Source organism: Denticeps clupeoides, chromosome 13, assembly GCF_900700375.1.
Source record: "Denticeps clupeoides chromosome 13, fDenClu1.1, whole genome shotgun sequence".
Lineage (NCBI taxonomy): Eukaryota > Metazoa > Chordata > Actinopteri > Clupeiformes > Denticipitidae > Denticeps > Denticeps clupeoides.
The window spans coordinates 18,273,940-18,299,632 of NC_041719.1; the positions used below are offsets into that span (position 1 = coordinate 18,273,940).

Below are 25,693 nucleotides of genomic sequence, written 5' to 3' on the forward strand. Positions count from 1 at the left end.
ACACGAGCAAAGCAAAGCAGAGTTCACTCAATTCCATTCGGCAACTGAACGCCTTCTCCTTCCCTGACTCCTCCAGCACAGGTACATATGAGGGCAGGGTAAGGGCAACAAAGGAAAAACAAAACAGCTTTTTTATTATTTATTTGTCTGAATTTTGGGGATGTTCTGCCTCCCTGAGGAGATATTTCACCACTCATTCTCTCACTGGAGCGCCAGCGCTGTGTGTGATTGACTCTGAGGGAAAGGAAAAGGTGAAGAGATATGTCCTGGCAGTGTACGTGATCATCTCAGTAACACAGAGAGAGAGAGAGAGAGAGTGATGGAGGAGTGTTTTCTACACCTCATTTCCATCCTTGCTTTTCCTCCAACTCATTTCTTTCTTCTTTTCACCCGCACACTATCTCTCCATCTGTTGTCTCCTGTTCCATCACCTTCTCATATTCATGTTCTGACACAGGTACTAGCTGTTCTTTGGAGCCCCACGTTCATGCTGCCTCTTGCTCGGCTGATTGCGGAGGTGCACGTTTTCAACGCATATGGTCACACTGCTCTTTTTTTTATAGTACTTTATTTCTCCCCTTGAAATGGTCGCTTAAAAAAATGACTTGATGACTTGCAATTTGCTTCAAGGGTAGATGTTTGATTAGATATTTGATTAGAAAATGGCTCAGCATCTGTATTTGATAACATGTAGCAACGCATAAATCTTCACGAATTGATCTCGTTCTGCGCTTGTCTCCGCCTGCAGGGAGATTAAAGATGATGTCCGACAGCAATTATTTCATTCCATGTCGATCCCATACTGCGTGGCCCACACAGAAATGTGTTTTTCTATGCAGTTTTTATTCTTCCTCCCTCACCTTTGATTTTTTATCGTTAATCTCCCAGGTATGTATTTTCTGGAGGTAGAGATGGTGCTGCAGATATCGTGAGTGTTGGCTGGGGAGGCGTAGCTGCAGGCTGTCACGCAAAGCAGACAAGTCTGTCTTTAAAGTGGATGGTATCTGCCTGCACAATGAACTAATGCACAAATTAGCTTTTTTTTCTGACAATATAGCTGAGGGGGGAAGGGCATGACCATATCAACGTGAAGCAAAGCAGCAGGACCTCCTGGTAATCCCACATCGTCATGTCTTTCCACTGTGACCTAGCGGTGCACATCCTACCACGTTGTGACAAGCTCAGGGTATATGTTCTCAGAACACCTTTGTCTGCTAGAGCTGATGTGTTCTACTACCAACACCTGTCATTTATTTGCTTTATTGGATGTAGTTCTGTTCTTATTCACTTGTCTGATACACAGAAGCAGGGAACGCATGAAGCAACGATAATGGAATGTCAGTCATGACTCCATCATTAGCAGCAGTCAAAGTGAAGGAGGCAAGTGGAGAGAGAGACAGAGTGGGAAACATGGTGGGGAGGGGGGGTGTTTGGTAAAATTATCATGGAAGACAGATATAGGCCACTTGCCCTGAGTGATATCAACAGGCAACTCTCATTTCAACTCTTACTGAGGAACTCCAAGATTTACTTTATTGCCAGTAGACGAATTCTTAAAAAAATCGATGTGTTCAGTTATCACGGGGCACGATTCTTAAATAAAACCTCAGAATAACTGAATCATCTGCTTTTTTGACCACATCAACTTCAAAATAGAGAAGAGTCTAGATGAATATTTTCCTTTTACCTTCAGAGATGGAGGGACCAGGTGAGCAGTACTGGAGGCTCGGAGTATACGAGGTGCAGTGCGAGGTGTAATAAGGGCTGTGAGGTAGGATGGTGCTACTCCATGTTTGGCTTTGTAGGCCAGCATCAGTATTTTGAACCTGATGCGTGCAGCTACTGGGAGCCAGTGGAGGGAACGTAGAAGAGGGGCGGTGTGGGGGAGTTTGGGAAGGTTAAAGATCAGTCGTGCTGCTGCATTTTGTATTAGTCGTAGAGGTCAGATGGTACAAAGAGGTAGACCAGCTAGAAGGGAGTTACAGTAGTCCAGTCGTGAGATTACTAAAGACTGAACCAGTATCTGGGAAGCCTGTGTTGACAGAATACACTGAATACACTGAATATTACAGTTTACATTACATTTACATTTACAGCATTTATCAGACGCCCTTATCCAGAGTGACTTACAATCAGTAGTTACAGGGACAGTCCCCCCCCCCCCCCCAGGCGAGTGTGTTACCCCACTAGGCTACTACCACCCTTGAGTGATATACTTGAGTGAGATGAGAGTTATGTCCTCATGTCTGAGCCAGCGTTGTTCTGGCGTTTGTGATGTTAGGTGAGCACAGACTGAACGCCAATGTTTTTTTTTTTTTTTTTTTTTTTTCAAATCAAAGTGTCCACATGGCATCAGCATTCAGTTGGCTGTGCATTTAGATGGCATCAAATAAACGCTGCATGCAATCTTTGCGTCAGTTTCTACCGTTATACTGACTGACGTTAAACAACATTTCTACCTTCTGGCATTAATGTATTCCATTTTGATGAAGCCAAAATGTTAATGCAGACAAGTAATTAACCGATACACTTTCTTTATAACATGAGCCAATGCAGCACACTAACAAGACATACACTGGCAAAATAAAGTGATTTTTTCTTTTGATTTATCATCGGGACTATCTGTCATTGGTTCATTTATTCTGTCTTTCTCTGTGTATAAACCTGTCTTTATGTCCCCATGGGTAAGCAGCACCTATTTAGTTATAATTGTACATTGGCTGTACACAGCGTCATTTATTTAGATACACATGTATGAATTTAAAAGGCTACCCTTCAATTGCTAAATATATTTGAATTGCAGATCAATGACTATAAAGGGTTTTTAGTTTATTAGTGCAATTATTTATATACAGTACAGGCCAAAAGTTATGACACACCTTCTCCTTCAATCTGTTTTCTTTATTTTCATGACCATTTACGTTGGTAGATTCTCAATGAAGGCATCAAAAGTATGAATGAACACATGTGGAGTTATGTACTTAACAAAAAAAGGTGAAATAAATGAAAACATGTTTTATATTCTAGTTTCTTTGCTCTGATTACTGCTTTACACACTCTTGGCATTCTCTCGATGAGCTTCAAGAGGTCGTCACCTGAAATGGTTTTCCAACAGTCTTGAAGGAGTTCCCAGAGGTGTTTAGCACTTGTTGGCCCCTTTGCCTTCACTCTGCGGTCCAGCTCACCCCAAACCATCTGGATTGGGTTCAGGTCTAGTGACTGTGGAGGCCAGGTCTCCACTTTTTGTTAAGTATGTGTTCATTCATAGTTTTGATGCCTTCAGTGAGAATCTACCAACATAAATGGCCATGAAAATAAAGAAAACACATTGAATGAGAAGGTGTGTCCAAACTTTTGGCCTGTACTGTATATTTTAAATATAAGTGATTTGAGAGATCCTCTTTCTTTGTACCACAGCAATAGGCTTATTTGTAGTAAACCCACCTTTTCCTAACTATTTCCCTGCTATTCCCTGCACTTTGCTTAGTGTTTTGAGCTGGTGTTTATACAGAAGAAGAAAAAACAGGAGCTCTGGGGATGTGTATGATTGTCTCGGCTCTGCCATCTCAATGTTGAAACACAATGAGAAATGAGGAAGAGAAAAATGGGCGGTGAAATCGTGAAGAGATATGTCTTGGCAGTGTAAAGCCTGACACTGTGGGAAATGACAGAGGTGAACGTCATGATCATCTGAGAGAGAGTGAGATGGAGTTGTTTCAATGGTTTTTAATCTCACCAATATTCCCATTTTAAACAGCTCACTAAAAAACATTTCGTTATTGTCGCTTGCATAATTCAGCATCGCTGATGCGACTTCCATGATTGTGGCAGAGGTACAACATTCATGACACCTCACACCTTACTTAAGCAGGCTTCCCCTTCACGGCTCCATTAGCACTCAGCCTACATTAGCGTAACCTCAGCCACCCTCTCCCCTCACTTCCTCTACAGTGGGCCTATGGGACACAGACTTGCAACCTCTTTCTTGAACACACCCGTCCCAAAAGCGGCACATCTTGGGCACTGCTAGACAGGGGAGTGTTGTCCTTAAGTGCTGCCAAAAGTGGGCAAATGTGTGAAGCTCTGATAACTGCTTTTTGTGAGTTTGTAAGCCTTTATGTGGTCAGCCAGATCAGTGCAATGTTGTGTGTGTGTGTGTGTGTGTGTGTGTGTGTGTGTGTAGGGTCACACACAGATTGACATTTTAGCAGATTACCTGAAGCGGCGGGTGACATGCAGCGATTGCTGTCCTCACATGTACCTGCACAGTGTTCACAGATTACAGGCTGTCTTGAGAAGAGTGGCCTGCCTGTCATACACACACACACACACACACACACACACAATTGTGAACATTGCAACACTTTCCTAATCTTAATCTCACACATTCAAAACAAGCAATTTTAGAAGAGCAAAATATAACTTTACACAAACACATCACAAACACAAACACATGGTAGGCGAGAGTGTTACCCACTAGTCTACTACTAGCCACCAGTCATCTCAGTGTGCGCAAAAACTCACACCACATATGGACGTGGGGCAGGGAATGGACACAAACGCACAACTCAGAAACACAGGGATTTAATAATAAATAAAACAGGGCACAGGGACCCTCACATAGACACTACTCATGAAACAGGGCTAACAGACACAAGACATGGCTAGGATTAAGGCTGGGCAAAACTTTTTTTTTTTACCAATTAATTTAGAAATTATTTTTTTGATGAATTGATTGCTCTAACAATATATATATATATTTATGATCAATTATTTCCTCATTATTGACTATTGACTAATCCTTATTTACATATCTGGATGAAAAAAACATTAATTTCTTAACTTGTGTTTTTAGTCTGAATCAGTCAGTTTGTAACATTGTAACATTTTCCACTTTGTTTGGTTCTCTTGCACACCGGAAAAATCTATGCTGCTTCAAATCACACAAGAAGGTTCTCACTGCTGATTGGTCAGATGTATCGGATGCAGAACTGCTGTTGTGGACTGTTTGAATGAAATTGCTGGGGAGTCAATTTTTTACATGGGTTGGCTGTTGCCCTGGTGATTTTATATTATTAATGCTCAATGATTTAAATGCATGATATTACATGCATTTACCACTTTAGGCAAAACATACATTTTGAAAAGGCAGTGCGATTACATCTTGAAATCAATATGCTGATGCACCTGAGTCACCAAAGGCACATAACACGACAACACAGGATATTGCATTAATTATTCATATAGAACTGTGAAAAAACTGTGAAAACCACATTGAAATTTACCCATAATTTTCTGTTCTCAAATCATGTGACAGCATTTGGTCCTGGTTCGGTATGCATTCTCACCAGGCGGAGTTCGCGATTTGATTCGAATCGAGACCACCTCTTTTTGTGGGTCTCGGTGCGGTTGTTTTGATGCGCACTTGAGTGTGATTGCTGTTCACAACAGACGAAATGACCCGCACCAAGGGTGGAAACGAAGTTGAGTTCGATCGAAGCGCACTAAAGCCTATAGGTGTGAAAGCACCCTAAGAGAAAAATAAGTGGCAAATAATGTCAGAGGTAGCTTTCAATAAAAAATAAAAAAGCCACTCAGAATACTCTCTCAGTACAATTGAAATAATATCATAATCATTGTAAACTTGAGGGCTTGAATACAGAAGGTGTTTTATTGCTTTTATTAAAATAAACAGCATCAGTGGAAGCCGTCAGCCCACTATGGTGTATTTACTGATCACTCAGAATTTAACTATCTTGAAATCATAACATCCCACTTCCCTTTTAGGTATCCTCTTATAGTCTAAGTACAAATTACAGAATAACTTCCTTTTAAATTGAAGTTCTCCCACAGCGTTGACCAGCGATCATGTTTCTTGCACTGTTGAAACTCAGAGTAACTCGTGTTGTTGCTATTTGCTTATGCATCATCTTTATGGGCAGTTAGGCCTAGTGGTTAAGGAAGGAGACCCCTAATCGGAATGTTTGAAGGTGCCCACTGCTCACTTAGGGAATGGGTTCAATGCAGAGACCACATTTAACTGCACTGGGTGCTGTTAAATCACTTTCACTTTATTTTGGGTCCAACACATAGACGTGCATATTGATGACGTTGACGCGTTGCCCCAGCCCTAGCTAGGATACATTTATACTAATTATAATATCTGGAAACAGTCAGGGCAATCAGAAAAACTCCAGACAAGGCTACCCAGAAATGTCCGGATCGTAACACATATACACATGATCTGCTAACATACTGAAGAACATGCAGGTAAACACACACACTGAAAGACATGGTGAGCCATCAGCCTGTGCTCATAAACAAAAGTGTATGATTAAGTCTGGCTGCCTTCCAGATGTCCTCTCCGCATTCACCCTCCTCCTGTACCCACCCAGCTGCCTCTGTGGCTCGGGCTCATTCAGGGTGAGGCTTCCCCTCTAACCTATTTATGGCATTTACATTTACAGCTTTTTTCAGATGCAACTTACAATCAGTAGTTACAGGGACAGCCCCCTGGAGCAAGTCAAGGTTAAGTGTCTTGCTCAGGAATACAATGGTAGTAAGTGGGGTTCGAACCTGTCACTTGGTGCATCAGAGTCAAGTGTATTACCACCTAGACTCCTTCCCCCCTGACAACCCCCCACGCCACCAGGCGCCAGGAAAAGTTTCTAGTCACCGGAACGGAATGGATGAACTCATTCATTCCAAATTACCTCCTGCTGTTTTTGCATCCGCCCACTTTAAGGCTGGAAGGATTGTGGACGAGATGCGTTGGCTGTGCACACTGGACCGGGTGACAGGCTCCCCTCGGAACAGCAGAGGCAATTCGTGGAAGAGCTTTTACGGCTGTAACTTCAGCCTGAGATGTCCAAGTGTGATCAGAGTGCCATTTTTCACACTTGTTTTTTTTCCACTCCACTTCTGGTTAGGACAGACAAGGAGAGCTGTATTGATTTTTATAATGCCACGTTTGGAGATGACAGTCCTGCTTGAGCCTCCATCAAGATTAATCTCAACACGAAATTCAGTCTAGAGGAGCTGACCCTGAGGATTCATCAAACCCGTACGAAAAAAGGGAAAAAGTTAATAAATAAAAAAGAAAGGTTACTGTAGCTACAAAAGGTTAGGTCCTTAGAAACGGATGAAATTTCAACTTTGTGTCAGAAGCGGTTTGTTTTTCTTTGAGATAATGTGCACTTATATTGCGGTAAAACGACCAACAAGGCAGTGAATTTGAAAAGGGTTTATTTCTGTTTGCGCCTGCGGGGGTGTGTATGTGAGGGGTTGGGCGGTTATCTAATAATCAAAACAGGCGAACCACCCCTGCACACTTGTCCGTCAGTGTTTCAAGTGCTGTCATTCATGTGAACTGAACTGCATGCATGTAAAATATAAAAAAAAAGGGCGCTGGCGTATAACTAGGTGTGGGAATCTCATACTCACAATATGACACTGCAACGATGGTAAAATTCGAACTGAGCATGTCTTGTTCAGAGAACAGCTCTCAGAATGGAAGTCGAATGACTGCTGTAACTTAAGCTTCGGCGTGGAGAACCAGCTATGTCATCCTCTGCGGCGGTTTGCCATGGGTGCCCGTGTTTGCCACCCTTGTTGACAGTTCAGCAGCTGTATGCTCTCTCATCCCACCCTGAACCCGATCAGCATGCTTGTTTATCCACACAGAGAGAAGTGGCTTCATTTTTTGCCAATTTATTTGCAATTTCGTCTTCTTTTCCAAAGTGGCTGTGTGAGGACATTAAAATGGTGCCACGCTGTTTTTGCATAAAATGTACCAAACACAATCAGTGGCTTAGCTCATTGTTAGTGGGTACTGACTCCTGCCTGGTCCCACAGTGGGCTCTGTTTCTGCCCTGGTCTTAGCTGCAGGGCAATGAGTGTTTCACCTTTTTACAAACCTATTTTTAATCACAGTATAATAGCACAAGGCTTGGTGGTCTTGCCGTTTTTCCTTTGGCATTCCTGTAAGGTGTCATGTTGTCCCATCCTCTCAGATTCCAGCACACCGATGAACTGTTTTAACTCCCTATGGCTTGGAATCACTGTTATCGTAGACAGTCCTTTTCAAGAAGATCTACTAAACAGTCGGAATGTATCTAACAGCTAACAAGAGCCAAATCGACAACGTGGAAACACAGGTGTAGGAGTTAAAGAAGGGACAAAATACATTTCAGGGCAGGAATGATGCAAACGCTTGACTCAAGGGCAACACACAAGAGTTTAATCACACATGGTACAGGTAGATCATGGGAGAGCCCGGAACAGAAACACACAGAAAACCTTTAGAACACACTACGGGTGATGACAATCGAGGGGATTTGGCAGACAACCAACACGAGGCACCAGGAAAACCAGGCCTGGAGCGTCATGACACTCTCACCAGAGGACGTTACCTTCTGAAAAAACCCCACACAGTAAATAATGGGATAGGTCCGGGAATAGAAAGGGGCATTATCGGGCTGCATTAGGTCCTAATTGTCATTTCAAATATGCCCCCAAATTGAGACATGCCCAAGAGATTCAACTCAAGGCAGGAAGTGAAACTCAGAGGAGAAATAGATGACAGTTGTTCTGATGTGACGCGGAGAAGCGTGCTATTGTGCATTATGGTCTGTGGAATAAGAAAAAACCAGATAGAGACCACTGACTCTTCGATTTTACATGCACACGGACACACGCAAACACCCCCCCACCACCACCACCACACGGCACGGCACAGGCCCGAGGCTCCGGCCGCTGTCGAGGGTTAATTTGTCTGTCTGCTAGCTGGAGCACCGGGAGGACGGAGGTGGGGAGGACAGGAGCCGCTCCGATGTCAGCCTGCCGGGAGCCGGCTTGGGCGCGCTGCCTCTTCTCTGCACATTATTTTCCAATAATAAAATCCATTTACATTCGTAATGAAGACACAGGCTGCGGCGGCAGACCCGCACAGGAGCCAGAGGGCCAGAATCGGTGTGAGAATCAGCCTCTTTTTCTCTCTCCCTCGCACTTTCACTCCTTCCCTTGCACATATGGTGGGGGGAGCTGTCCAAAAACAACTGCGGCTCCCTCCACCGCGTCTCGTCGCTGCCGCTGCCATCGCTGCACAGCACGTACATCAGAGAGCACAGGATGAAGGAGGGACGGAGGGAGAGGGGGCTATAATAAATGACTGAGGCAAAATTAAATATGAATGATGAGCAGCGTTTAGCAGTCCTGTCGCCGCTGTGGGCTTTATGAATGTCGGCACGCCACGCCGCCTCGTCCTCCTCTTCGTCCTCAGCCTCCTCGTCCGCGGCCACGCTGATGCAGCTTTTGCTCGAATGCTGCGGGGCATCAAACAGATGTATGAATTATCCAAGTTGCATTTTGATGTGTAGATGAGAGGGGTTCTTCTCTTGGGGTTCTGAAAAAATAGAACCACTTAAGAGTCCTGATGAATCTCAAACAGCGGAAGAGAAAGAAACATTATAATAATTTTTTCATGCTGCGCTCACATTTATATGATGTTTTTATCACTGTAGTGGGGTTTGATAAAGATACTCACCTGCTGGGATGAGGTCAAGATGGAGAAATAGAGATGGAGTGTGTGTGACTGAAATGAGATTTACCCTGTTCATTTACCCACCAAAATGCATCTAGCAAGGCAAACGAGGGAAAGCTATTATACACACAGAACCTCAAAAAGCTTTAGCTGAACATGTTAAATAATCATCAAAAGAATGTGAATAAAATTAGAGTTTGGACACAAACTCTTTTTGATCTTTTCTGAGGTTGGCGCGCTAGCCAGCTAACCAGCTCGCACTGTCTATCTCTATAGCATTCAGTCCTACTGAAAAAAAAAAGAAAATGCCATTTTGTAGGCCCGCTGAGAGCAACACTATGCTTTTTTTGTGTATTTGTTTGGATTTGTAGAATTTTGGACTGTCTCAGATGAACGATGACAACCCAAAATCCCTTGTGGTGAAATGACGTATCTGTCAACGCGGCACTGCGTGCAAAAACCCAATTAGCACGGAGGCAAAACATAAGAGTAGTAGTATGTCGGATCGCAGCAAGAATGAAATGCTTGTGGACTTCTTATTCTCCAGCTCCGAGGCGGCTGTTCTGAGTACATTTTCTTCACACACACACACACACACACACACACACACACACACACACACACACACACACACACACACAAAAAGAACTGATTGTGACTACACGTGCTTGTGACATTTACATTGGAAGGACGTATTCAAACAAATCTATTGTAAACTGTTTTGCAGGTCCATGTCACACACTGTCATTAAATCGTACGGACTGTAGAGGTCTACAGACCGGGGGAACCTGTGCATTTGGATGTGATGGGTGGTCAGTTTAACACGGGGGGGGTTATTTGAATGCCTTTTGTTACTTTATATCAGGAGATTTATGAGAGTAATGTTATTCATCTGGGGTTGGTATGGGTGCGGTCCAGTCATTCTATTCCAAATAGTATTTATCCATCGTGCTGTAAACATTTACATTTACATTTACAGCATTTATCAGACGCCCTTATCCAGAGCGACTTACAATCAGTAGTTACAGGGACAGTCTCCCTGGAGACACTCAGGGTTAAGTGTCTTGCTCAGGGACACAATGGTAGTAAGCGGGATTTGAACCCGGGTCTTCTGGTTCATAGGCGAGTGTGTTACCCACTAGGCTACTACCACCCACAACAACACGTGCGCTTCCAGTAATAAGCCCAGGGTGACATATCGACGATTAATTTGTCACCAGTCCCATCTCCAGTACATGACAAGCCATTTTGTGGTTGAAATGCATATTTAGCTGTGGGTTTCAAAAACGCAAGTTGATCAGATCAATTTATTAATGAAACATTATTGAAGTGAGAGCCTTTCAGGCTCCTGTGGGCATAACGTGTCCGTCAAGTGTCTGTCTTTTTGTATATCTGAGGAGCAGTTGTGGCCTTGGGTTTCCTGGAGTCGCTTTGAACAGCTTTGACCTTGATCAAATGCAGCTTGTGTAACAAATCTGGGGCTTCTCTGTCTTCGGTACAGAAGCATCGTGAAAACATAAACTGTAACATTTCGGCGGCCCTCGATAGTATTGTCTGATCAGAGGCATGGGGGCTCAGATGAAAGGGGCCGACTTCAGACAGACGCTGCTATTCCTGAAGTGCAGGAAAAGCGGAGATGACTTTCTCATTTTCTGCTGGACACCCTGTCATTCGTCAATTTGCCCCCCCTGCCACAGGTGACCTTTTCGTAAAGGACAATGGACCCTATTTCTTTCTCTCTCAGTTGTTGCAGTGGTTTGTAGAATTTGTCCTGAAGTTAATTAAATACTAACGAAGATAAATGTAACTCCAAGTCCCATAGAGAGGTTTACATAACGTTGCGGCAGGCGCCTGTATGGAAATGTTGAAGGGTAAACATGTTTACCGTTTACGCCACCCTAAGCGAAGTATGGCAACGATTCTCTAAAATAGCTAGAGGAAATAAATGATGATCTCTAGAACCTGCCCTGATTTTTCTATTGCCAAGCAAATTATGCTGCCTTTGGGAAGATGTGCCATTTCACATTATCATACCGTTACACTGAAGATTTCGCTCAGCATGCATTTATTTGACAATAATGTGTGATTTGTCTACAGGTTTCACGTTAACAACTTAATAGAAATTGGAAAATCATGTTCACTTTGGAAATGTCTCAGCACACTCTTCTTAAAACAACTTTCACTCTGACTGCACCCCCCCATCTGATGGTGCAAATGATACACCGCATCATAGTTTTCTTGGTTTGGCCCGCAGCAGGTCATTTCCAGATTGCGAGCTGGGATGGGGTCACGAAGCCACTGAATTAGTGCAGGCCGGACGTGGTGCATTCCGCCTGTGGGTTTGATGGGCAGAGATGGAAGGCTGACTCTTGGTTTGATGGGAACAACTGTGCATCACAGCTTTGGTCTCTTGCCACCTTGAATAAAAGGCATATTATAAAGTTATATTAACTTTATAATACAAGATATCATGGCTTTACCATATGTGAAATCTTTATACTGTCACGTCCATGCGGGCATGACGCGGCGGGTGAACGGAGAGGAGGATGAAGAGTGACGAGGAATGACGAGGAATGAAGGACGCTTTCACCTGACATCACGAAACAGGGGTTTTAATGGTGAATCACAGGACAGGGGAGACATCCGAGACGTAGACACTGGTGACACGGAACATAACGTCAAAGACCTGACAGCGGACAGAAACTAACAGGGCAGCTTTATACAATTAACACAGGTGAAAACGATTAGGGAACATTTCACATGACAACAATGAAATCCCGATCCGGACCGGAGTAACCCCATTTCGGACCGGATCGTGACATATACATCTTTGTCTTTGTTGATTCTGTATTGCTCTTGCAACACCAATGCGTTTTTTTCCCCATATATCATTACCTAGGTCAGCAGGTGCTTTATAGCATCTCATACCACTGGCCCGTTTTTATTGTCACTAAATCACTATATGCATATTCAGTCACAGTCAGTGTTTCCAAAATTAAGGCACCCTGTCCATAAAAGGAAGAAAAGGTCTTTATAAACTTCCCTGTACTGACTTCATTTTCTGTCATACTGCTAAAAATAGCCACATGGGTTTCATATCCCTTGAAGTGCATGGAGTGTGACTAATATTGGACAGAGAGCTGTCTCTCACACAAAGCAATCTTCTCACCAATGTGTTCCCTGAATAATCCATGAAGTCCAGAATACCTTGGTTTTAACCCTGCCGCGCAGAGGGCGGAGCCCGTCCAACCTCCTCCTTGTTTCAAGCGCGCCCGAATAAAAGCGGCGTCTCTCGGAGCGGCCGCGGCGGTCTCACCTGGCCCGGGATCCTGCCCGCTTTTCTCTCTCCCGGCGTTCAGGATGCCGGGGCGCGCTGTCCTCTGTCTGTTGCACAGAGCTCTGCTCGCACATATGAATAGAGACAGTGAGGGCGAGCGGGGGGGGAAGAGCTTCAAAGAAAAAGAGATGTGAAGGGAGGTGAGGTGAGGAGAGCTGGGCCAAATGAAAAATGTTAATGGCCGTGGTTCCTCTCCCACACACTGCCCACCTCGGCAGCATAAAAGGGCTACCGGTTAGGTAACCACAGCATCACGCCTGCTAATCGGTGTCACTGAAGGTTTGATTGGTCATGCAGAGAATCCCTCCTGCTGCTCCGCGCTGTTATTCAGCCACTCAGGGTCCAATTGTTGCTGATGGATGATGGCGGGGGAGCTGCGGTTCACCCGGGAGCAAGACCGGTAAATATGGCTGCTCTCTCGCGCGACCGCGGCCTGCTGCACTGGCCAGGGGAGTCAAGCAGACGAAAGGCCCCGGTAATGTCACCCCTGGGTGCGTGAGCTGTAAATCTGCCATGGAAACTTTTGCCTGGGCTGGGAAAGAAAAGCAATGACTGGTGTGTGGTAGGTGTAGGAAGATGGGGCTCTGCCATCTTGGCTTCCTTGAAATGTGCTATAGAAAGTTATTATTATTATTATTATTATTATTATTATTATTATCACAGTAGTATTATTATTCTCTGAGTGTGTTTGCGATGGCAACTGAAGTAGTGGTCATGAGCACGGGGTCAAGCCCCGCCTTCTGCCCCGAAAACAGCTTTCATATGGCACCAGCACAATTACAGTCGCTGCTGTAGAGTATGTGTTTGTACATAATTGCATGGGACAGAGAGTGGACTAGCTCATGGCTTGGACGACCATCGGCGGCTGTGCATCCACCATCCTGTTCAGTTTGTGCACAGCTGCCGACTCAGGCAACTTTTGGAGATATTTTTTGTGTGTAATGGTACAATCCTACACGATTCAGTAACATTCATTATATATATATATATATATATATATATATATATACACACACACACACACACACACACACACACACACACACACACACACACACACTTATTCAAAGTGCATTTAAAACATAAAAAAGAACAAATTTGAAATGCCACATGCCTCATCATTTATGATAGAAATGGTCTAAATGGTGCTACACCATAACTTAAGGCTGTACTGTCTGAAACACAGGAGTGAAACATTTGAACTTTTTTAAAGCTGCCATGTAATGAACCAAACAGCGGGATAAAAGCAGTCGTTCACCAATCTCAGGTGTGGCATTTTTGCAGGATGTTAATATGAACCCACACATTCAAATTCTACCATTCCCTTCATTGGGATGCTAAAAAGGTGGGCTTTTGAGCATGTGATGTGAAAAGATTCTTTTTTTAATCCCAATCATTCTTTACACAAAGCATCTCTTATGATGATTAGTCATATTTTTGACCTAAGGACCAGATATTATTCTCAGTGACACTGTGGTGCTCATGGGGTGCTGGTGTTGTTTTTGGGGTATATTCAGGATGTTGTTTTTCATAAAATGCCTAGAGAGTATGAATTTGTTTGTCTGTTGTCTACAACCTTTAATATGTAAGAAACAGTCAGGAGAATAAATATAGTGCGATAATCCCATGACCTCATGCCGTTTTCTTTGAAACCAGAAGCCCGCTGCTTTGGGGCGAATCTCTCACTGGCATTAAGCTTGATATCTGCATTACCTGGACTGTTCGCTGTTGCACTCGTATTGCAAAATTTCGGCAAGACTCAATGTCTCCATCTGTTGAATGGGGGGCCGGAGGCCTTTTAAACCAGCCAGACAAATCACGGGCAAGCAGGAAAGCCCTTGGTGGCTCATATTATTAAGTTGTGCTTTATCTTGTGCGCTTGCTTTGCTCGTAAAGAAGAGGGGGCTATTTTATTACAGCAGGGATTGCATAAGCGCATTGACACAATACCGTCTGTTCGCAAACACAATATAGGACGAAACTCTATATGACACCTCTGATATTCCAGTGTCTCACTGTCTCTCTCGCTCTCTCGCTCTATGTTGGTTTTATGTACTCTTGTAGGGACATGGTGTTAGCTCTGTTGAAGTGCCCACCGGAGGGGGATAACAGAGGGACGCAGAGAGCGATAGAACGGGAGATAAGGGAGGGAGAGAAGGAGAGAGCAGCTTCAGGCACATGGAGGATGCTTCTGTGCACATGTGAACCGGCTAAGCTGGACGGGTTATGTAAAGAGAGAGGCGTGGCGGCAGACACTGAAGTAGCGGCAGAGTTGTCGAGGTCGCGTGCGGAACTATGTAGGATGTATGCATTGTTCCTCATGTTTCTTCCCGAAGTGTTCATTTAGAACGTTTGTAAGAAGAAGGACGGGGCGCGTCACCTTCTCTCGTGTTGGTCTGTAAAGAGCCTGTGGCGATGAGCGCAGGTATGCAGGAGGGATCAGGCAGCCTCTCCCATGCACGCACGCACACATCCCCCATAAATAGTCTGTAAAATGTTGCATGAGACATGAGAAGAGAGAAAACGCGAGCCGTGTTTTATGCCGGGCCGGCGAGGCGTCCTTGGCAGAACAGAGACCCTCCGCTCGCCGTGCCCGGGGGCGTGGATGTGTTGATCCAGTGCGTGTCAGTTGGCCAGCCTCTGTTTTCTCTCCTGGGCCGGCGCTTATTTGTTTTCCGCAACGGAGCCCCGGCGAGAGAAGGCCGCGCTCTGGGAAGGAGAGGGAGCGCTAACGGAGGGGTGATGAAGAGCGCGAGGGTCCGAGAGTGAACAGGCATGCTTTACAGTTGTAATATCGCGGCAGAGGAGAGGACATGCTGGGTAATTACCCTCATCCATCACCCCCTGCGCTGCCCACGGAGCAGCGCCCAAGGCCGGTCAGCCCATACCCACGTAACCGAGTCCTACACACACAAGAAAAACACAATAATATGGAAAAAATGTCATATGTGTGTACACTTCATATTTAAAGCATACAAAACTCATACAGGCATGTGCACAGTTACCGAGTGTTTATCCCATCACCGAGGTGCCACTGAGCAAAGCACCGTCCCCACACACTGCTCCCCGGGCACCTGTCATGGCTGCCCACTGCTCACTCAGGATGATGGGAAAAATGCACAGGACAAATTTCACTATGTGCACTGTGTATCACATGTGACAATCACTTCACTTTAAAGTTACACACAGAAATGTGTGTACACACACACATAAAGAAACGCAAGTTACGCAATCACTAAGACACACAGACAGTCACACCCACATCTGCTGTGGGGCAGATTCAACAAACACACACACACAAATTCTGTCTCTCACCCAGCCGTGGATTTATGATCTCGCCAAGTATTTGTCGTGTTAAATGTGCCAGAGGACGCGGATCTCCGTTTGCGAGGGCTGCTGGCCTGCTGATGAAGGGCCGCGCGGCGTCCTGTCACACGGACCTGCAGCCTGGCCTCATCAAAATATTTAGCCGCGGTAAAACACTCGGTAAACTGATACGAGGCGTCACCATGTGTTGCTCAACAACCTTTTGCTCAGCTGTTTCTGTGTGTGGGGCTGTGGGGAGAGTTTGTGGGGTTTGGAGACGGGACTTTGGTCCACGACGCCCTATTGGCTCTCCCATGGTCCCCTCTCCCTGGTGATTAGAGCAGGCAGGAGGCTGGAACACACACACACACACACACACACACACACTCAATCAATTAAAGACACCAGAGCTTCCACAGAGAACGAGAAGCGTGGGTTTGTTTCTGCCCCTCGTCCTCGCGCTCTGGCCAGATGTGAAGGCCCCCAACCGTAAACTGAGTTGTACGTGAAGGGCCGTCGAGCGCAGCGGTACCTGGACAGAATTAAAGGAGATGTCCTGTTAAAAGTGTCAGCAGCGCATGGCCGGGGGATGATGGATGCTAGCCGCACGAGGCGCATAATGCGCTCTAAAGAGCAGAATTCCTGCCTTGCCTTAAAAAGAAACTGTGCCAATTACAGCTTGCCCTCCCTCGCCTTCCACTCGCAAATCCGGCCGCGCGGCTGCCTGAGCGCCGGTTCTGGAACGTTGCTTTGGAATTGCGGGGCGGCACGAGAATACACAATGTGCTGCTTTCCTAAACACGCCGTGTGGGGACTGAAATGGGGTGTAAAGTTAAAGGCTTGATTTTATAATACAGCTATTACCTTGTCTTGCATAACATGCATTAGCTGCATGGTTGTGCGTGTAGCATTTCTTGGAAATTCTGCAATGGGGAGCTGCATAAAAGCCTTCTGCCTTGATGTGGAACAGGAGATGAATACTTAACAAATAAATAGCCGTTTTATGCCTGGCTATTTCATACACCCTTCGGTTTTGTCCTAATGAGATTGGCTGGGTTGGGTATATTGTAATTTATCGCTTGCAGAAATAATGCAATTGTTTTTCATTTCCTTTCTTGTCTAATAAATCAACAATGGAAGCTGCCTTGATATTTGTCTTTCGCTAGCAAGCTGCAACTCACGAGTGCTGTTAAGAATGAAAGACGGGAATAAGCACTTGGATAGGCAAAGATTAGAAGATAGTGTGATATAGGGCACTATTTCCAAACTGGCCCTAGTTGCATCATTATGCGTTAATCATGGGTGTAATCGTGGGATCGCTAGTGTAAGAGCAAAGGATTTGCTTAAATAGGATAAAAAAGAAAGAACCATTTGGTAGTTATTGGAATGTAGATGAAAGGAAACTTTATGTCCATGTGTGAAGCGGGAGGAGGGACACCCTTCATGTTGGACACGATGCTAGCTTTCGTTGTTTTAAAGCATTTCTTTAGGCCTCTCTGTCGATCGGTTCTCGGTCGCAGAGTGGGGCGCCTCCTCGTCTTCTGAGGTCACATCACAGAAAGCCACCGTCTGTCACGGACATCTGCAACACACAGATTCCAGCTGCAGCTATCTTCTATCTGAGCCTGCTGTTTATCTCCAGCCAGACAGGCCTGGTGCACAAACACACATACACTGAGGCCCACAGGGACCCCGAATCCCGATAAAGAAGCAATTAAAGCTGTCAGAATTGTTCTTTTAATAACAAGGACTTATTTATCCCACAAAATCTTTTCTTTGCAGTATGACATTGGGATTCTTTTTTTTGTTTTACTCGTATTGCTTGTACTCGTACTCGTCTCGGTGCTTCCAGCCTCCTTCAGTCCTCTGTAGTGAACTCATTTGAGTCTGTATCTGTAGTATGTTTGGTATACGTGCACGCCTGTACATGTAATTGGGACGCCCTGACTGACCTGTTCCTCTGGAGAACCGCAGCTCTGGAATACCTGTAGCCCAGATTCCAGCTGCCAGGGACAGGACGCTGAACTGGTATTGGCTGTAAAGTGTTAAAGCGCCAGCCTATGAGTAAACTCTGCTGCCTTATGTAAACCTCCAGGGAGCAGTCTTCAAAGAGTTCAGTTCAAACAGCAGCTATTAAAGGCTTATTAGGAACTGTGATGCTCTGTGTGTGTGTGTGTGTGTGTGTATGTAAGGGAGAGACAGAAAGAGAGAGACAGGGCAGAAAAGAAAAGAGAGAGAGAGAGAGAGAGAGAATGAAATTATCAATGCAAATATATTCCACTAATTATCCTTGATGAAAACAAGTGAAGGTCGGAAGCTCGGCTGCAGTGGCGGGAAGGCAATTCCATGTCGCCGAGGGAGGCTGGGCAGAACGGGGCGTGGCAGCCGTGTTTCCCACCACCATCACTGTGTCTGCGTGGAGCTGTTGCCGTGGCGTTTGTTAGTGTACCGAGACACATCCTCCCGTCCTCCCTCCCCAATTACGCTGTGACAGGCTGTGTGACAGATCACGCCACGGCTTCACTCCGCGCCGGCCCCGCCAGGGAAGATTACGCAGTAGCGGCGCACTAACAACCGTCAATACTCTAAAATAAAAATAGGCTTCTGCCCAATATGCCATTGTGCTGTTGTCTGTGCAGGTGTCTTTTTTCTTCTTCTTTTGCTCTTCTTCTTTTCGCTCAGCTCAAACCATCAATTACCATGAGATGTCAGGGTCATCACACTCTTCACACCTTTAATACAGTGTTCCTGGCCAAATCCTATACTTATCTATAAAATCGTACATATACCATAAAAAGGCCCCAAAATGGAAAGGATGAAGCAAATCTTTTTTTGCTTTTTCACATCTCAATATTGTTCTGTTAGACTGGGTAACAGTGGGTTATATTTGTTTAAGATTTAGTTTTGTCATTACAATGTAAAATTACAAATGTTTTTAAAAATAAAATCTGGGCCCACCCAGATTTCTGGCACGAAGTCTATTAGCTATAAACATAATGAGCAACATATAGGGATATTGTGAATAACGTGTAAGCAGCAGCAACTTTTAGCCACCAGTGCGATGAATATATAAATCAGGAGTAGGCCTAATATTTTAACCAATTATCTCCCGGCTCGGATTTCAGAGCAAGAACCCCATGTTCATTTTGTGTTAAGATACTGCAAGTAATAAAGGCCATAGGCTGCTAGATGACAGCCTTGGGGTCTGGGTGTCTCCCTTCTGTCTGCCCACATCTTTATCTCGGCCTCTGATGAGGGAGTGGCTTCTCATTTGCTGTACTACCCCGGCCTTAATTGGTAGAATTGGTACCTTCCTCAATTTCCTTACCAATTCTATTTGCCATGCTCCTGTCTTGTTTTTTTAAGCAACTTCCTGTCTCATTTTAATACCCATCACCTCCACTACACACCACACACACACACAGACACTTCAGCCAGCTCTCCTCTGACACAGACTCAGTACGAATCTTTTAATTTGCCAACAAAGGAAGATCTGATTAAGGGCATGCAAGTCCCTCTGGGGATTTTTGCCGTCTCCTTGTTTAAAGTACTGACTGTGTGTGTGTGTGTGTGTGTGTGTGTGTGTGTGTGTGTGTGTGTGTGTGTGTGTGTGTGTGTGTGTGTGTGTGTAGAGGAAAGAGAGAGAAGCTGGAAATGTCACAGGAGAGAAAGGTGTCCTCTTTTTATTTTAGAGTCTCCCAGGTTCATTTCATGGATTTGGCATTAATTAAAGTAGCGGTTACCGTTGGGGAAAGCCAGGTTGGCTGCATTTGAAGCCAGTGGAAAACCTTGACTCTCTTGACAGAGTCAGGAACAGAATTTCAGCCTGACTGAGAAGAACATGTGCCATCCAATGACATATTTATCTTTTTGTAAACTGGTATGCAGAAAGTGCTGGTGTGGGGAATACAAAACATGGTCTGCACACAGTCATCAAAATTCAGTAATAGTAGCACATCGTAAAGCCTGAAATAGTCAGGGGGCTGTAATGTTATCCCTCATTTTTTTTTTTTTTTTTTTTTACCAAAAACTAAATGAGCAAAGATTTGGTATTTCAGTGTAAAATACAATTTCTTAACTTATAATTAACTTATAATACAGTTCTAAATTATTATTCTAAATCTTATTCTTATTTCTTAAAATTCCTGGAATCGGGATATACAGTCTAATGCTAACTAAAATGATCATTATGTCCAACACTTTATTTAAAAGCAATCAGATGCTTCGTCCACTTACCCTTCCGTTCAGAGAATTCATTTAAATTGATGCTCTTTGGCTGTAAGAAAATTAAATTAAATGCATGCATATGCCATTAACATGTTGTGATATTGTTATTAGTATTTGTTCCCAGTATCGTGCTGCTTTAATATCCACTAGAATTGTGAGAATTCTGCACTCTCTATAATACTCCAGTTGGATTACCCGTCGCAGACACTGTAAACCCATCCTTGGGAAAATTTGTGGTAACTGATATCCACCTGAATTCCTGAGGCTGACCTGTCAATCCCACATGGTATGGAAAATTGAGATGTGTTAATCCATGTGTGTATGTGTGTTTGTGTGTGTGTGTGTATCCATCCCCCCCCCATGCCTGCCACACACGTTCTTACACAACCAGGGGAATTCCTTGTCTGTCGCTCGTCTTTGGCCCACGTCCCAATATGAACACACAGATTATTCTGACCATAAAAAGCTAGACTCTGCGCAGGCTCCTGCAATGGGAGCAATTTTCAAGATTTACGACCCCAGCGTCCGCCCGACTTGCCTGTTTGGGTCACAGCTGCAAGGCTACCAGCCTTGTGAAGTCCTGCGGCTGGAAGCACCAGAAAGACACCTCTGACATTGGGATGCATTAATTTCCTCCTGCGCCAAGCTTCCTAACCCTTGACTCGGCATGAAAGGGAACTCCCAAGAGCTACCGTCATCGCCAGTAGGTTCTATGTGCCACCATCATCTCAACTGGCATGCCCAAAATACCCTCCCACCTTCTCTCGCTGCCTCCCTCTCCCTCTATGCCCTCCCTGATTATGTTTCTCTTCTAAATTACACCAGGAATGCACCACTTGGCCTGAGCCAAAAACCTCATTGCAGAGCCTGTCCGCGGAACAATAGCACCAGCGCATGCCGCGAGCATCGCATTGCACAACAATCTGCTAATGCTGAGAACTACTCCGTCCTTGCAAATCACGGCCTGGAGCATTGCAAAACAACGGTAGAACATACTGGAACAATGTCACATGGCCCCTATTGATTTATGGTAAATGTACATCCATTGAGCTGAAGGAGGGCGTGCTTTACGTCACTGTAATGGAATGTGTGTATCAGTTACAACCGTGGTGGGAATTGGCACCCACCACTGGCCACATATGAGTAATCCATGAGAGGAGAGAAAGCATCTGATCTGTTGGGGGGCATAAATGCGGCATACGCCGCTGGTCTGCTGCAGGTGCCATAAACATTGCAAAAAGAGCTGAACAGAAATGTGGCGGAACAGGCGCGGTCCACCGGATGCCGGTTATAGAAAACACACAGTGCCGTTAACGAAACAACACTGTTTGCATGCATGCACAGAGCAGGTAGCCTCAGGTACATGTGAAGCGGGTGTCAAGCATTGAATTGAAAATTAAATATTTAAATGAGATTGTGTTCATCATAATAGTGGTAAAACAGTGGCTGACAGAAGTTGTTCAGTCATGTTGCATCTAAACAGTAGATACTATTGATTTTTAGATGTCCAGTGTGCTGGTTCTCATTATTTACTCATTTACTCGTGACTTAAACGTTTTTTTTTTGTTTTTTTTATACGATTGCCTGAAATGGAACAAAATAGAAGGTCACACCATTTGTATGTGATTATGTTAAAGTAAAAAAAGTTAAGAATTACAGGAATAAAGAGAATGCTGTATCTGTGCTGGTCGTTGCAGGAATGGTGGGATGGCTCCTATGCGGTTCTGCCCAGGTCCGTCTGCCTGTGTGAGTGTGTGTGTGTGTGTGTGTGTGTATGCATGCATGTATGTTTACATCACCAGTTGCTTAATCAGTGGACTCCCGCGAGCTGCAGCAGGCATAGTGACAAGGGAAGACAGACGGGAACGTGTCAGCACACCGTAATTTTCCGACACTCATTCCCCGTGAGTGACAGGCCGTTAGCCCGGCAACAATGCCCGGACTCATTGTGTGCGCGGATTATGTACGTAGGTGAGGACCGTGATCCCCAACTGAAGAAATTCCACTGTGGGGGACCGCTTGAGGTGTACTGTTTTTATTTTTTTATTCTTTTGTTCTTCCACCACGTGCTTTGTTCTTCCTTGGAGAACAATAATTCCCTCCAACAAAATACACAGGAATGTGTCTGTCATACAAACCAACCATTTTCCCTTGAAGCCTGTTTTTGACATCCATATCCAATGTCAAGCAAGCAGAAGAAGAAAACATCGCTTCTCCGGGTCGCGGCCGGGAACATTTGAAGTAACAGCGTAAATGCGATCTTTGTGGTCGTTAGGCGTCATCGTGTCAGCTTAAACCCGACGGAGGGTGTAGGATTTCAGGTGGACCTGACTGTTTCTCCGTCTGCCCCTTTTATTTTTTTGCCCAGGTTTTTTTTTTCTTCATTGTTTTGTTCTCTCACTCTTTCTGAAAGCAGAGATATGACATGTTTTCTGCACCCATCACAGTCAACAAAGACCCGCAGAAGGAATCCTTCAGGCTGCCTTTGAAAGCCTCCCGGGAGAGTGACACTTAGCCGCTTCACTGCAAATAGGCTATGCAGGCCCAGTTTCTGAATTGTGGGGGGAAACCGGCTTTTTTCACTTCTTTCTCTGCTCCTTCATAATGTTGCTTAAACTTCAAGGTTTTTGGGGGGATTTTCATCTGATATCTTGTTTAAATCTGGCTTGCTTCTAATTCATATTTAGCACTCGGGATCAATGAGCGTGTGGCTCATTGTGACTCAAAAAAAAAGTGTCCCACAGTACCTCTGCAGTTGAAATTGTGTTGGCTGCCCAATTATCGCATGTTTCATTCCGTTCTTCCATTTCCATGACTCCCAATCCCCCCCGCACACACACACACACACACGGGTGTGTTAGAACGGTGTATGGAGAGATGGATGCATTCCCACTGGATACCGTTACAGCATCTGACTGTCATGACAATTAGCACAAAAAAAAGAGTGAGCACATTGTTGCTCTCTCCTTTCAACAATGGCATAAAATGCTCTCCCTCTCAGGTGGCAAACAGCCTGTTCCACCCTGATGTCAGTTTATGGGAGCGGCTTTCAACACTTAGTCAGATCCAGGCATCAACGCTGAAGAGGGTTTTCAATTGTCCCGTTCTCAATTAGAATCTCCCACCCTGGGAAGTGGGTATGATGCTGATCATTAGAGGAGTTTCCAGCTCACTCAGTGCATCCTGTGTAGCACAACCCACAGCGATCCCACTGTAGACAAAAAGATGCATCAAATTTAAAGATCGGAACCTGAAATCAGATTTACCCATGTTGAATTCTGGAGGAAGTCATCAAAACTGGATATTTCCAAAATGGTCCATTGTTTTGGCACTAGGATTTAACACTTTATTTCAGCACTGCCTCATTAGGCAGCATATGAAGGAAGGTTTTTTCTGCTAAAACTACATGATTACCACAAGTCAGGAGTTATGAAAAACGTTTCCCAAATACTTCAGTCCACTTTGCTTCCAACTTGGCCTCAGATGTCTTTTCTTTAGATGTGTCCTTAGACGCACCTGCAATCTTTTCTGCTCCGCATTAATTCTATCACAATGCAAATCAAGGAAATTGAATTCTGTTTCATTCTTAAATTGGTAGGGCTGGCATTTGACTGCACTTAGCCTCTCAGATCATCTGAGCGGGTGAGCAACTTTTTTTTTTTAATCTGGTTTCTGTGCTGTGGGAGAGAATTGTGTCTTTTGCCCTCTCCCTTGAAAAGGATCCATGACGAGAAATACCACAGCCGGATTAGTCATGGCCCGGCACGACGATATTTACATTATGAGTGGATTTCACACCGTTAAAGGGGGAACACCTCCTTTTTCAGGCTCTGACTTCTGAAGTCGAACAGTCAGATTGCAGTACAGCAGACTTTTCTCTTCTTTTTTTTTCACCATTGGTTGTCTGATGTCTTATTCTGTGCTGGATCTGTCCTGTCCTACCCTGTCCTTCCCTGACCCTCACCTGCTCTCTCTGTACGTGTTTTGCAGAGGACCAGATCCCTCACGGCTTTCCCACCATCGACATGGGTCCTCAGCTGAAGGTGGTAGAGAAGACACGCACGGCCACCATGCTGTGCGCAGCCAGTGGCAACCCTGACCCAGAGATCTTCTGGTTTAAGGACTTCCTGCCTGTTGACATCAACAGCAGCAACGGCCGCATCAAGCAGCTACGCTCAGGTAGAGAACAGGTTCCATCTTCACTCTCTCTCTTTATCCCACACCTAAAAACCAACAGACGGCTTACTCTAGAATGTTAAGTGTCCAAATGGTCTCAGTGTACTGTCAGTATAAAAAGTGCATAAATGAGAGTATGACCATATGTTCATTTGGACTGGCTTGGAAGACGCCTGTGGCAGGGGGATTTGATGTGTTGCACATAGACTCTGCAAATGTTTTCCACTTTCCACAACAAAAAAAAGTCTGTAATTATTTCATATGTCAGAGAATATGCATATTTTTTTAACTCCGCTGCCTGAGTCAGTTTTGTGTGGGAACGTTTAAAGTGCCCCCGGTGTCTCACAGGTTCAGGCAGTGATTAATTTTAATGAAGCAACAAGCTATACCAAGCTCGACTCGTTAGAGGATGAGGAGGGAAAGTGTGTCCAAGTAGAACAGTTCTCAAGTAGAGACCCTCTCGGAGCAACCGCGGTCGCGGCAAGGCAGCCTATCTTGCATCCTATCAATCCGCTTTCATATAGTGACTCAGAAACAATAACTTATCAGTATTACTCCAGGCCAAACATTATCACAGCAAACTACCATTTTTTTTAAAAGAGCGAGCTAGACATGTATTTTTATCTTTTGTTGTGTGGCGCCCTCACATTCTGCCTCCAATTTCCTCTCACAACAGAGAAATGCCACGAAGCCACCTTCAAGGCATCTGGGGCTTTGAAGCTATCGCTAGAGCCTTTTCTTTTTTCTTCTTTCCTCTGGCAACATCTGAGGCCGGGGGTGGAGGCAGATATGCCATGCATTATTAACTTGACAGCACGGCAATTGGTTTCAATTAGGTCCGTGCCCTGTCTCACCCCTTGGTGTACCTGTAGTCAAATAACAGTAAGCATATTCACAGTTGGCCTATCACGGCAAGCATAAACCAGGATTTAGCCCACTGCCACATTACCTCCAGACATTTGTGTAATTTATTTGTTTTGATATAATCTATTATTTTTCCAAAGATTAGATTTGCTCTCAAATTAGCAAGCGGAGTGAGGTGCCTCTGTTCCATCAAGAAATTGTAATAGGTCCATTTTTCAATTTATGACCTTTGCTCACCACAC

At 44.7% G+C, this 25,693-nt stretch overlaps 1 protein-coding gene across 23 annotated transcripts in view; it reads left to right on the forward strand.

Moving 5' to 3' along the window:
* Positions 1 to 25,693, forward strand: part of ptprfa (protein tyrosine phosphatase receptor type Fa) — a 176,959-nt gene that overhangs the window by 84,982 nt on the left and 66,284 nt on the right. For all 23 annotated transcript variants that reach the window (XM_028999941.1, XM_028999942.1, XM_028999955.1 and 20 more), the window contains exon 5: positions 24,402 to 24,590. In XM_028999941.1, the coding sequence (XP_028855774.1) occupies positions 24,402 to 24,590 (189 nt within the window). The remainder of the gene's footprint in view (positions 1 to 24,401; positions 24,591 to 25,693) is intronic.